This window comes from Carassius carassius, chromosome 49 (genome assembly GCF_963082965.1).
Source record: "Carassius carassius chromosome 49, fCarCar2.1, whole genome shotgun sequence".
In the NCBI taxonomy this organism is placed as follows: Eukaryota; Metazoa; Chordata; class Actinopteri; order Cypriniformes; family Cyprinidae; genus Carassius; species Carassius carassius.
Genome location: NC_081803.1, coordinates 3,966,708 through 3,981,826, shown reverse-complemented (window position 1 = coordinate 3,981,826; position 15,119 = coordinate 3,966,708). Strand labels below are relative to the sequence as shown.

At 36.5% G+C, this 15,119-nt stretch overlaps 1 protein-coding gene across 2 annotated transcripts; it reads left to right on the top strand.

The window, feature by feature from the left end:
- The first annotated feature begins 222 nt into the window (after positions 1-222).
- On the top strand, positions 223-14,827 carry LOC132132757 (LIM/homeobox protein Lhx6-like). 2 transcript variants are annotated; one of them, XM_059545278.1, is made up of 9 exons: positions 223-954; positions 1,559-1,630; positions 2,074-2,256; positions 4,002-4,123; positions 11,049-11,269; positions 11,357-11,457; positions 12,287-12,382; positions 12,482-12,656; positions 13,292-14,827. In XM_059545278.1, exons 1-9 carry the CDS (start codon positions 877-879, stop codon positions 13,369-13,371), a joined length of 1,128 nt encoding a protein of 375 aa, XP_059401261.1. In that variant the 5' UTR covers positions 223-876; the 3' UTR covers positions 13,372-14,827. The 2 variants fall into 2 exon arrangements, with proteins under 2 accessions (XP_059401261.1, XP_059401263.1); XM_059545280.1 differs by having other exon boundaries at positions 370-954; positions 11,052-11,269.
- The last annotated feature ends 292 nt before the right edge of the window (positions 14,828-15,119 follow it).

The window sequence follows — 15,119 nt, the reverse complement described above, 5'->3', positions numbered from 1 at the left end:
ATACAGGCTAATCAAAATGATGGACATTTCATTGCATTACGCGTAGCAGGAAAAACTGTATTTTTGTTGTCACAAAAATATGAAGCACATTAACTAACTAGAGTATTATAACAATTTACGAATAACATTCTGATGTTCAAATACTGTTTTTTAACGAAGTATAATTCATTTTGTTTTATATTTAATTGCTACTCTAATAAAATCGTGCATATTTCTTATTTTATATTCCAATTTATTGATTAATCCTAAAAATCTTTTTATATGTTATAATATATTAATAGGCTACTTTTTATTTTTAAAATTAAATCTCAATACACTCGATAGCAACTCGATAGCGATAGCAATAACTAAATATCGACCTATATCCGTCCAGTAAAATTTTTAATCGCTAATTTATCAGACAGTTCAAACCCAAACATGCAAGGTTTCAGCATCACAAAATGTCGCTACACTCAGGCCACATCTCTTCCCTCCCTCTGATCTGATCTGTACACTTTCAGAAGGTAGGCTGTGCTTTGACTGCCTATGAGGAGAGCAGGAGCGAAACCTGCCAGCCCCTCAATTTTCTCCACTTCCTGTGCTTAAGCAACTGCATCCCAAAAGAGAGGAAAAGTAGGAAATATCCGGCAAACGGTTCTAAATAAGGCGTCCCGACGAAGCGCTCCCGCTCGCGCGTCTGCTGCTGCTTACTGACCATCACTAATGTCAAGACTTCAGACGTTTTTATTACGTTACCGATCGTTATTGATTGCCTGTACGGAAAGAAACGGCTAACTTGGATCACATCAGACCGAGTTGACCACATGGGATAACACATTTTAACAGAAAACGCTTAAAGCAATTTGAAGATCTCGAAAGAGAAGGTTAAGCCGTCAAATGTATTGGAAAAATGAGGCTTTGGCCCCTCTATCAGAGGGAAATCAGTTTCTATCCGAAGTAATTCCTTCAAAACAGGTAAGACTTTTATCGTATAATATGCAGTTATGCTTATTATTCTCCATTTAATTGCATGGGAAGAAAATGTTGGTTTCACCGGAGTAGCAGTCAACATGTTGCTCGACGTGAAAGTCCTCTGTATCATCTCCTGCAGCCTGTAACATCTTCATCTTAGAGTGATGTCATGAGAATCAGGATCTATTCTGAACAGTGTGATTCGCGGTCCATCCTCTTCACATGCCAAGTCTGCAGAGGAAAAATTAGATTTTAATTACTGCCATTAAAAATCAAATTTGCAATTCTTTGGGTGGCCCGTTGCTTCCTCTGATTGGCAGTTGAAATTGACACTCTAGGGTCCTCTTATGGCGAGCATTTCAAGCTATTTGTAATTGCAGGTAGTTTATTTTTTTCAGCTCCCTGGATTGCGTGGAAATACGATTATGGGAAGCGGCACGGGTTAAGTGTGGGGGGAAAAATCCAAATTGAAATCGCTTCATTAAAACAGGGGCTTTTGTCGCGAGGCACTCAATGCACAGTTAAAAGCGTTTTTATTGTTTTTTGACGCATATATAGAGAAGGAACCATGCCTGACACGGAGCACTGTGGCTTGACTGTGTTGTAGGTGATCTCTCCAGACTCGCACAGCACACCGGGAGCATCACGCTGCGTGGACGGACAACACGGACGCGCGATGGTGAGTGTGCACGAGCAGCGATAATGTACCTGCGAGTTCAGAGAGTTTTGCCCTTTCAGAAAAGGCCTTCAGCCACAACATAACACTCTACTGATGTAATGTATGGTGGCTTTTATATTATTGCGCTTGGAGAGCGCTTTAAATGTCACTGAATTTCCCCGTATAGCCTACTGCATAGCATAGCATATGTTAAAAACTATTGTTTCCAAGCTGACACGACTATTTCAGGCTTTCCCAAGACGAGTTTCGATTTTCTTTATAAGTAGGCTAGGCTAATTAAATTCGAAATGTTCGAAAAAATGCAGCAAATCAATGTGACGTATTTTTTATTTATGGTTTTCAGTTTTACAGTGGGTTGATTTTTATTTTTATTTTTCAATAAAATAACCTTCTAAACGTCATGCTTTCCAGAGTGTCATATTTTTCCTCTGTGGCTCTTGCAGTCGCAGTCTGACGGAGAATCTCACAGGTCTGCTATGGAGAAAGACGACACGCGCTCTTCGCCCAGTCCGCCCTCGACTCCGTCCGTCTGCTCGCCCACGTCCAGCGCCTCCTCCGAGCCGTGCACCGGGAAGAACGTGTGCGCGAGCTGCGGGCTCGAGATCCTGGACAGATATCTGCTCAAGGTATGTGTTTGTGTCTCATGTGACAACTGATATTAGTGTTTGGACTGGTGCTTTTGTCTGACTTTTCGTAAAACGCATGCAGACTAAATTAGTTATAGCATACTTTACCTGAAGTGTTGCTTTTGTTATTATTATTATTATTATTTTACATGTTGTCTATTATGAATTATTGTATATATTAGCGCTCATGTTTGGAGTCTGATACAACGCGGCTAATTTTATAGATCGAAAAATATAGGCTAGGCCTACTTAAAAGTGATTGACTAAATAATTGATTTTGAATAGCCTAAACGCTTCAATAAAATATTTTTACTTGATGATACTTGCGTTTTGGGTCTCAGAGCCCTTATATGTAGGCATATGAATGACCAAATAAAAAATAAATTTATTAGTTTTATTGTACTTTCTACAGTGTTTTTATTTTATTCAAAATAAATGTTGCTGGGGTCAGATTGATCAGAAGCAGAAACGTTATTAAAACCAGCCATATTTCTGAAAAATGCATGCCAACTTTGATATGGCTTCAGGTTTCTGTAATTTCTGCATGTTGTTTTGGTTTGGTCAGAGGCGCATAATATAATAATGTGAACGGGAAAAGAGGTTAATTTCGAAATTGCTGTTATTTTTACACATATAGCTACATCGTATAAAAAAGTAGGCTAAATCTCAGCAGAATGATGATTAAAAATATTGCGTATAGCCTATATATATATATATATATATATATATATATATATATATATATATATATATATATATATGCAGATATAGGCTACATTTCGTTTTTTCAACGAATAAATTGTCTTCATTTTGCTTGAAAAAAAATGATCAGCCGTTTTTGAATGGAGATGCTGACAGGATCGCTGTGATCTAGCTCGCGTGCGTGTGCTCTCGGTCTGCTTGTTTTTCAGGAAGTGCGTGTGTTGCTCGTGGACGCGCTGCCTCTGACCGTCGAGTTTTGCTCTTTTGTGGAAAATAATGAAACAGTTTGTTTATGGCTGTTTATTTAGGAGGAACGAACTTAGACTCCTTTTTTGTACACTTTAATTTTTCTCAGCTCTTGGGGTCTGAGAGCTTAATTATACACTTTTTTTCGACACAATCCTTAAATAAATATTTCTAAGATGCACCTCCCGTGTGTCATAAATGTTCCATGTAGAAAACATGGTTAAAATCTTAATTTTAAATCCCAAATAGATCCTATCAGTAATCAAATTTCATATATCAATAATAATTAGGCTACACATTTCTAGGCTATGTTGCAAGTTTGATTAACATGATTAATTATAGCCTATTTTAAAAAAAAAATTCCGTTTGCAACATACAGCAAAATAGGCTTATAATGTGCATACGTCTGCATTTATATTACATAGCTACACCTTTAAACACAGCGCAATTCAAATGACATTTTCACAAAATATTTAGCAGAATCTAATTTTAAATCACAACTTTAATTCTAAACAAAACATTTCCTATAGTAGGCTAGCCTATCACATTTTTATATGGCAGTCATTTTGAAACTGCATACAGAAACAAGTGCGTGCGGTTCGACTTCATTTTAATGCACATTGACATTTCATTTTGCAACATATGCACGAATTTTATGAAATGCAAAAAATACAAGTAGCCTAGGCCTACATAAAGGTAGCCTTTTAAAAGAAAAAAATAAGCTAATTTATTTATTTTCAATTGTTGTTGTTGTTGTTATTATTCTATCTTCATTTAGTCTGTTGTGTTTGCTGCAGGTTAATAATCTGATCTGGCACGTGAGGTGTCTGGAGTGCTCCGTTTGCAGGACGTCACTACGTCAACACAGCAGCTGCTACATTAAAAATAAGGAAATCTTCTGTAAAATGGATTATTTCAGGTAGGGTAAGTTTTCACTTTCTGTCCTCAGAAATATCAGGTGTGCATATAAACGAAATAGCTACTGCGTAATTATTTGTTTAGGGTTGAAAATGGGTTGCGAGTGTCGCGTGTTGCGGTTTTAATGCTCAAAAAAATACGTTTTTGTTGTTGTTGTTTTTTGCTTAAAGAAGCGATCTAAACAAATACATATCATTACGTACTAGGCCGTGTTTAATTGTTTATTGTCTAGTGATAAAGTCAGTGAAAAAAGACACTTTAAAAATCGCTAACATCATGAAACGTCATATTCATACCAATCGATTTATTAGAAGTATTTCGAGTAACTAATTCATTCATCAGTTAGAAAATCTTTTTTTCTCTAAAGCTTCATGAGAACTACGTTTTATTTTATAATCATAAACAAATATATATGATCTGAGACCAAAATTATAAAGTTGTAGCTTATTCTAAGTAAATAGCTATTTTACAACTTAAAATACTTTAATTGGTGTTTCTGATTCAGTCATATTAAATCATATTTTTGACCAATTTAGAAGCACATTTTTGCTGTGTGCATTATTGGATTATGCAAAAATAAATAAATAAATTAAAAGAAATAAATCTTTTACCCACAAAAGGATATGGTGTCAATAGTAATAGCTAATGAGGGATATAAATATTACTTGATTACTTGATTATTAGTAAAGATGAATTTGCCAATATTTCCTTGTATGAGACTGGAATAGTGTTAGAAATCGATCACAAGTTACTTAATTCAGTCTCAGACATATCAAGCTCTGGTTTAGATCCAGTAATATGGTGATGGGAAGGAATGGAGTGAGGGAGATCTGACAGGGAAGTTGTGAGCTTGCATTGAGGCTAGAAGGGCTGTGATATGGCATGATTGCAGAGCACTCAGCGAGGCCTGTGAATGGCACTGTGATATTGGCCAGCCTTCTTCAATGTGTCCGACTGGCCCCTTTAAAGTCAATGCTGTGTTGCAGGAGAGGGTTTGTTTTCTATGTTAAGGCCAATGATCTCAAGAGATGCTCCACAAGATGGTACATCAATGCCTTGATCTTCACTGAGCAACACTGAGCGGATGTGTTGAGTCTATAGCGTCATGATCTCTCAGGCTGATCATCCATGATTACAAGACTCTGAGAACTTTGGCACAGAAAATGTAGAAAGGAATGCAAGAAAACTCCACAAAGTGGATTTGATGGGGGATTATGTTATAGATTTGAGTATGGACGAACCCATATTCTGAAGATGGCGAGTTGTGGTTTAGTACAATCTGAAATTATGGCAGTTCAATGAAATGGACAAGGGTTTTACAAATTCTTCTGAATGTTTAATATGTAGTATTGTATAAGCATAAATATGCGAACAATATTCATATTTCTTTTAACTGACCTTAAAATTTAAAGTGTGATTTGTATCTTAACGACTAAATAAAAGAAATAGATAAATTCAGATAATCTGGATACCGGAAATTATTATTTATTTTTATTTTCCAGATGTTTAAAATTGCTATATAATACAGTACATACAAAACGTTTTTTCTTTTTTTATATTAATGTGATATCAAAAATATTAATATATGTATTATTGTTCCTCGATAGTTTTGTATGTCAAAGCAGCAACCACAGGGGTTCATGTTGGTTTTGGCATAACAAAATACAGCCTCAGATTGAAGAGTTTTTCCCTAATTATCTGAGTTAATCAGGAAATGTAATCATATAAATTGTTAATGTTTTTTAGACATGGAATCGCAGGAACATCTCCAGCAGGAGACGTTTGCTTTCAAAAGAGACAGTAATAGCTAGATGCTTGTGGAGTCAGTTCAGTGATCTGAAGTAGACTGAACATGTATTTTTCTCCAGTGGCATCGAAACATCCCTCTTTTCAGTCTTCTGCAAATACAAGTGTTAGAGATCATAACCACTAGCAGTTAACAGAACGCAGCATTCGACATAATTGCTTGAAACTAATTCTGTACATTTATCTCCACACTCATCGATAATCAATAGTTCCATAAAGAACCTTTAACATTCATGGAATCTTTCCATTCCACAGAAGATTCTTTATAGCGGAAAGTTTCCTTAGATTTGAAAATGTTCTTCACAATTAAAAAAACAGTGAAAACTGTTCACTGATCGGTTCTTTGAAGAACCAGAAATGGTGTATATGTGTATAGTAAAAAAAAAAAAATAATAATAATAATTTTGCAACCCATTATTAATTCAACTGGACATTAAATCGATTCCCAAACTGGTTTTAAGTTTAGATGTCATGTCATGTGGTCAAATTATTCAATCAGTTTGATTAGATATTATTTGTTTTCTTTGGCCATTAACATTAGTAGACTTGTGATTGGAGAACCTGTAGCACAGGCTCATGAATATGATGCCATGTTTGTCTTTGGCAGCTGGATTGTTTCGCTGGTGCTGCACAACACTAATAGAGGATGGCCATCATATGCTTGGAGGAAAAAGGATCTCCATTGATATCTTGCAAAAAAACAAACCTTAAGGAGATCTGTTTCATTTGTGTTAGTCTCTCATCTGGGCCAGACTGACAGCTGCTCTAATAGAGTGTAATTACAGGAAATCAAAGGGGGTTTGCTGTGTATGCGAGGGGGGGGGGCAGATCTGGCGGTAAGGGTCAGAGCGGAGACTGTACCTACACTAAAAAGAAACAGCCACGAAGACACAAGCATCAGGCCACACAGGAAGTCAGAGGAGGCTGTTAATCAGAGGAACCAAAGGATAAGGACAGGGTGATGGAGTAAGGCGGTAACCCGAGTGGGCTTGTGTGGAGCTGCAATCGCTAGATTTGGAGGAGATGACATACTGTAATGGCCATATGCGCGTACAGGACTTCTTGTGTTTAAATGCAAACAGAAGTAAACAGAGCTTGTGTAACTCATAACTTGGTGGAGAATGCAGGAAATTATACAAGTGACTGAAATTACAATGGAAAAATGAAATGTGTTTTTTTTCTTCTTCTGGTTAACAGAGAAAAATGGCTTCAACATGTGGATATGTTTGGGAATAATGCTATATATATATATATATATATACATTTTCTGTAGATAAGTGCTAAGGTTGCTAGGTTGTCTGAAATCTCATACTATCTGTTAGGTATTACATTTGGTATGATATTTTGTTAACATAAAATAGTATGCTGTATATAGAATAAATGTTAGCATGAATAAAATTAAGACATCTGGCGTGTTGTTACTGTCATGTGACCAACGGCGACAGTTGCGTTGCTTCCTTAGACCATATAAAAACATGGATGTAGTGTCCGTGATGTCACCCGTAGGCTTCTGTAGAGCGTTTTTGAAGCCTGAAGTGGGCGGGGCCGGCCGTCGGCATCTTGGCAGAACATCACTCGTGGACAATCGAAAATGGGCAAAGAGGCGGGAGCTGGTTGCTGAAACCACGCCCACTTAGCTCAACAGCAGTTTCAGCAGCGGCAATCCACATGTAACTCAAGTGGCCACACCCTTAATTATGCAGAAATTTAAGGCTTAATACAATTTAAACGGATGAGTTATAAAAATAAAAAAAATTCACCCCCCTCCCTTTTGGAGCCAGACTCCAGCAGCCAGTCGATGAATTGCAGTTTTAGTCACTTCCTTGTTGGTTTCACGAGAGAGAGTGAAAGATTGCCACTTGGTTGCATCACTGGCATCCACAAATCCTGTCCCATGGCCTCATGGGATAGTCCATAGAATGTGCACTTCAGAAACTCGACGGAAGTAGTAGTTTATCCAGGTACTGCTTTTCAAATACTATTTACCGTGGAAGTAGGTTTTTTGGAATGCATTAAAGGGACCTGTGTCAATTTCTTTCTTCTGTTGAACACGAAAGAAGATATTTTGAAGAATATTTTTAACCAAACAATTGACTTTCATGGTATACTTCGGAAGTCATGGCTACCAGCAACTGTTTGGTTAAACACATTTTTCAAAATATCTTCTTTTACGTTCAACAGAAGAAAGAAATTCATTCAAGTTTGTAACAACAAGAAGGTGAATAAATAATGACTTTTTTTTTTTTGGCAAACTAGATAAAAGACTAGATGGCTGACATATGTCTACCTTGTTTCTTGGACAATTTATCGTCCACCAGCTTTTGTCAATGCAATCGCTAAGGAATGGAAATGCATACTTCAGAAAGTCCTCAGATTTGTGGTATTATTTATGCCTGTTGGACAAGCAATGGAATGGGAAGAGTAAGATGATAAATTAACAGTTGGGGGTTTTGAAAAACCACCATGAGCAATAGTAATAGTGATGCTCGCCGTAGCAAACACCACTAATATGTCTCAGCAGTCTCTGAGAGGGAGATTTCCCCCAGATTATAATACTCCGAAAGTATATCAAATTTAATCTACCGAATTTCTACTTCCACAAGCTTCTCTTTTCCAGCCAAAGGTGAATTCCTTCAACGCTGAGGGAAACGCTTTGCGGCTGCAGAAATTTTCCCCGGCGAGTTATGATCTGCAGGAAAGAAATAAATCCAGAATAAGAACAACAACGCACAATCAGACGTGCGGCAGATCTGAACAAAAACAAAACCCCCTTAAGATCTTCATGGCTTTTCTGAAAGGTTTTGCGGTAAATGAACTGCCATGACAGATTACGCCTCCGTTCCACAATGTTTCTCCTCTAAACACATGTCTGAAATGCATCATTACTCAAACTTTGTATTCTTTGTCTGGGACGATGCTGTCAGAATATGTTGTGCAATGTACACAAAAAGCCCTTTGAATGCTTTTTGCAGGCATTAATACGTGAGGTGTGTTTTATGTGTCGATACTTTGCACATAAGTGGACTGTAAATATTTTTTGATTCAGGTTTGTTTTTGCTTCTTGGCTCATCCTGCTCAAGTGCTGATCGGCACAGACAAATTATTATACATACACACAAGTGCTGGTCCAAGTTTCCTGGTTTGTTGAGCCCCGTGGGGCTCCCTGATGGGCTATGATGTCATTTCCAGTGGATGCACGCCCCGAGGGCCCCACTGTGGGACTTTCGGGGCCAGTATCATCATTCTTCAGTAGCGTATACAGGGGAAACATGCATGGCTATCTCGATATCCCGTGTTTCTTTGCAGTTGGAGGAGGTAGTGTGTGACACTTTGTTTACACAAGGGCTCCCAATGACAGAGGTGTAGCGGTGGAGGGGGGCTCAGATTCAGGCCAAAAAAGGGCTGTGCCTGGCCATCTGCAGAGCATTAGTCTCTTCTAGTCCTCTCAACACTGGATCTCTCTTTGGTCACCCAAATGTGATGTCTGGGTCAAAAAAAAAAAAAAAAAAAACGGCATGTTCGACCCCCGACCAGTCAAAATAACACTTCATAATGGAGGTACTTGCTATTGGTTAGTACCACCACAGGGTTGTTTATTGAGTCTTGTTGATAGCAGGATAACAGAAGAGGTGCTATAAGCAACTACACGGCCATACGGTTGCTGAAAATGCAGGGCTGAATTAAATATGAAATATGTATGTGGTTTACAAATCACAGTTGGCTGAGAATGTGATGATTAACATCAGCAGTAACACCAATAACATGCAGCATCTTAACTCCATTTCTGCATCAACTTCAGCAGTGTATTATATATGAGATATAATTGAACGGATGAAAAACAGAAAAGCCAATCACAATGTAGTATGCAGATAATTGCAATAAAGAGAAGCTATGGCATTCGCAAATATTTGAATGACATCATGACTAATGGTGAATAGCAGATATTCTGGTAATGTCAGGGAACTGCAGAAGAAATAAATAATCAAACAGATAGTAAAATAATCTGGATTTTTTTTTAAGTGTAGTTGATTTAAAACTAAAAGAAAAAAATGAAATGAGTTTTAAGTATGTAAAGTAAGCAGTTTCAGGTTAATTTATTGCAAACAATTCTCTATTTTTAAAAGTAAAAAAAAGTGTATATATATATATATATAGAGAGAGAGAGAGAGAGAGAGAGAGAGAGACATTTATTGCAGAAAATGTTTGATTAATACTAACCTGTAAATTCAACTGAAGACATTTTATATATATATATATAATGTGCGTGTGTGTATGAATTATATTATTTAATAATTATAATGTTAATTATATACATTTTTCAATTAATATTTTGTAAGTGAAATAAATTGTTTAATACTATATAGTATATATATATATATATATATATATATATATATATATAATACTACAAGCGAATTATTTTTTCCATTATTTAAAATACAGTTTATTATATAACATATTAAACAATGTAATATATATATATATATATATATATATATATATATATATATATATATATATATATACACACACACACACACACACATAATAAACTATTAGATATATATTTTATTTTTAAAAATGTATCGTTTATATATTGTTAAATATATTTTTATTTATTATGTTGTGTGTTCATATATATATATATATATATATATATATATATATATATTAAACAAGGTAATATATCACCACCCTGCCTTAATTAATTTACATACTGTATGTGTATAAATTAGATCTCTAGTCCTGTAAACCAAAGAAAAGCTAGAGGTGCTATAAAAATAGACAGTCTTACATGTTTTACGCACTTTGTTGGATAAAATCCTGAGTTTATGGATCCTATCAGCAGATATTTCCTGTCGACCTGCGGTTCAGAGATTTCCTCGTGGTTTGTTTGCGCTGAGAGTTTCACAGCCGTGTCTGACACGCTTAGCGGTTATCTTTTGGACTCGCTTTAGCCTATATCTATATTCTACTTTCTGTGGAGAGAGAAGATACCTGTTTCACTGTTAAACTGCCTTCTATTACGTAGCTTATGGGTTGTAATACAAAGCACTTCACAATATGTTTTATTGTTTATGGGATAAGTATTGATGCTCAAGCCCTTCTCTGTCTCACAGTAGGTTTGGTACAAAGTGTGCCCGCTGTGGCCGGCAGATCTACGCCAGCGACTGGGTACGGCGAGCCAGAGGCAATGCCTACCATCTGGCCTGCTTCGCCTGCTTCTCCTGCAAACGGCAGCTGTCCACAGGCGAAGAGTTCGGGCTGGTGGAGGAGAAAGTACTTTGTCGGATCCATTACGACACAATGGTGGAGAACCTGAAACGGGCCGCGGAGAGTGGTACGTTCGTTTCAGATGCATTTCACTTTAACTCTCCTTAATCTGAAAAGTTTTAGTTTGAACCACTTTTCCTGGGTTTTTACGCAGGAAGCGGACTCACTCTGGAGGGGGCGGTGCCGTCAGAACAGGACAGTCAACCAAAACCAGCTAAAAGGGCACGAACGTCCTTCACTGCAGAACAACTGCAGGTAAGACGATCAAACAGTGTCTGAACTGAGGAAGCAAAGCCCTCTTTATGCTTCAGTCCAATATAAATTCATATTTCAGTAGCATTTATTGTTTTAAAAACATCTAAAACAGCATTTTCCCTTCACGGGACACTATCAGCAAGCAACCAATATTATAACATTAACCCTATAAAGCCTACTGTATCATATTTGAAATAATATGATCAACATGATCAGTACTTCTTTTTACAATCTACTCCATGCTTTCTGTCCTCTGATCGATCGTTTATACTTAGCAAATAAAAGGCCTTTTAGAATAATAGCAAAAATGTTGTGGTTCATGAGTCTTTTTGCTTTGATTGTATAAAGTAAACATAAGAATAATTTATATTGTTAGTATTTCAAGAAGAACACCTACTGGACTGAAGCAACTTAGGTTTACTTGATTATCCATATATCATTTTTTAGAAAAACCATGTTAAAATATGATCATCAGAAATTTGAGGAATATTTATTGCTTAGTCTCTCAATCATCATTGTATTGCATTGCATTATGTTTTTACATATCAACACTGAATAATTTCCTCCTTGAGTATGAGCTCCATGTTCTCAATATATCATACTGTATGAGCCATAAAAGCCTGATGAAACAAATATGATATTCAAAAAAAAAAAAAGAAAACACATGCAAACTCTGTCTAAAGTTTCAATAAACCGTTTTATAAAGAAGTAAATTTCATTTATAATTAAATTGTAGATGTTATTTTAAATATATTTAATATATCAATTCTTGACAAATATGCATGTCCCTTCAGTAAATGAGCTTATGTGAGACTTGTTGCATGCACAGGTAATGCAGGCACAGTTTGCACAGGACAACAACCCTGACGCTCAGACCCTGCAGAAGTTGGCAGACATGACAGGACTGAGTAGACGAGTCATACAGGTGACGAAACTCTCTTCATGCTCCCTAACTGCTTCATGCTTCCATTCAAATGCAATAAAAAGAGACCGCTTATGTTGACAGTAGGTTGTATTTTCATAGGTTTGGTTTCAAAACTGCAGAGCGAGGCATAAAAAGCACACTCCACAGCACGGCGGCCCACCTCAAGCTCACCCGCAGGCCCGCATGCCCCCCTCGCTGCCCGACGAGCTGCATTACTCCCCTTTCGGCAGTCCTGAGAGAGCACGCATGGTGGCCCTGCACGGGTACATCGAAAGTGAGTGTTTCCTCAGAGCTGCTGTCATTAAAGCCAAAGAGAAAGAAAACTGCAATTCAATGCCACTTTTCATTTAAATGTTAATAATAATAAATAATCAGGATAATCAAGAAATCAAGAAATCAAGATAATCAAGATAATCAAGATAATCAAGAAACATTTCTGATTATAATCAATGTTAAAAACAGTTGAATTGCTTAATATTTTTTGTGAAAACTGTGATAAACTACCATTCAAAGCTTTAGGGTAAGAGACGAAAAAATACTTTTATACTTTAATTCAGCAAGGATGTATTAAATTGATCAAGTGACATTTATAATCTTACAGAAGATTTCTGTTTCAAATGAATGGATCTTGAGGAAAAACTGAATCATGGTTTCCGCAAAAAATAGTAAGCAGCACAACTAAAACGATAACATTGATCAAATATTTATTGTGCAGCACATTGGCATACAGTATTAATGTGATCTCTGAAGGGAAAATTCAACTTTAAAGTAGTGTAGTAGTGACCAGTAGTGATAAAGACATTTTGTTTTCAAACCAAACTGGTGTTCTCCGATCTGAAATATGTAGAAATGAATGAATACAGATAAAGATTAATATTGTGGTGTTTTTATTTTGTTTTGGTTTCACAGGCCATCCATTTTCAGTGCTCACTACACAGAGCCTCCCTCATCAGGCCATGACGTTACCGCAGCTCCCTCTCAGCCGCTAACACCCCCGCCTCGCACTGACCCCTGACCTCTGACCTCCTGCTCCAAACCTGCATCCCACAGCGCCGACCCAGAGGTCAGATCAGGCTGGAAGGAGAGGGTCATGGTCCCTTTTGCTCTTGACCTCTGAACTCGCAAAGAGAGAGACTGTTTCCTTTCTCTGGTTTCATTGGACAGGATTTAACTCGCCTGCATCTAGTCACTCTGGGTTAAGGAAAACTGCCGACGTGACCTGTGAATTTAGGACTTTGTCACCAAGCCCAGGATCTGGACTTTTGGACAAAAAAAAACAAACAAAAAAAAAGACTCGAGCACACACTGTAAAAGACTAGCGCTCTTGGTTCGCCCTCTCTTCTGACAGTCTTATCTGACTCGTGTTCAGCGTTTGGAGACTCAAAAGGAATGTAAAGTTACCAGCATCAGTGTTAAACGTTTAGATTGAAAAAGGGAAAAGCACAAGAAATGTGGATGGGGAAATAGATGGCATTGGACCAGGTGGTAAGAAAAATTTGATCTTATTTTCCTTGCCGAAAAACATCTGTACCAAGCCAGTGAAATTAATTTATGCTACAGTTCAGATCACTTTTTCTTGCTTTCTTTCTTGTTACACCTGTATGCAAAGCATGTGCGATTTCTGGGGCCTAAAAAGCCACAGTCTTTATTTGTCCACATATTTCAATTTAAAAATAATTGTACTTCAATTCCTTAAAAAATTAAAGCCCATTACTTAATTGTAAACATAACTGCATTTTTTATGCAATTATTTGATGACATCTTGTTCTGAAAGCAGATAGTTTTAGAAAAGTGAAATTGTTTCCATTTAGAACCAGGTTAAATGTTAAAAAATAATTTCTAAAGTTTGAAAAGATGTCAAACGCTTTTATTTCTTTCCTAATATTTATTCTTTTACTCTTGTCATTGCTTTTACCTGCAATCATAGACTACAAATGGCACTGATCTTAGTGTATGATTTTTTCAAATCAAAAACAGTGCTCTGAACATTTTCTACAAGAAAATGTAAAGAAAATATTTAACTTGAGTATCAAGAAGGGATTATCAATGACAAACAACAGTATTTTGTGCATAAGAGGAAGACTAAAATGAGCACTTGAGTAAATTGTAAAGATGGCTACATGTAAAGAAAATGTACATGTGATGTATTTTTATTTAAGCAGTGTCCTGACTTTATGTGGGAGATAAAAGTGTCTGTGTTTCATTGTTTTCTTCATCCATGTGTGCCGTATATGCCTCAGCTGTGACGAGGGAGCGGCGGTGTTGTATTCTAACCGATAGGAGCTGTGTACAGGTCTGAAACCGGGGGAAAGTCTCAAATTGTAACTTGTGTTCTGAATGGGGGACAAAGCCTCTAACTTCTTGTATTTATTAAGACAGGTAGCCTGTAAGCACTTTTCCCCACTTCCACATGTCTGTTTTGTAAAAAAAAAATAAAAATAATTAACTTTCTTTGGCTGTGCATCATTTTTTTTATATTATTATTATTATTATTAGTTAAAAATACTTAAATGATCAAATCAGATTACTGGATTTTTTCCAGAGCATATATATATATATATATATAGAGAGAGAGAGAGAGAGAGAGAATTGTTATTATTTCAAAATTACTAAGGAACCAATTGTTAAATACTTCATGAATAATTCAAATAGAAATTGACAAAAAGTTGACAATGAATCAGAATATCTATAGTATAAAAAAAACTTTTTCTCTAAAAAAAAGGTTTATTTTTCATTT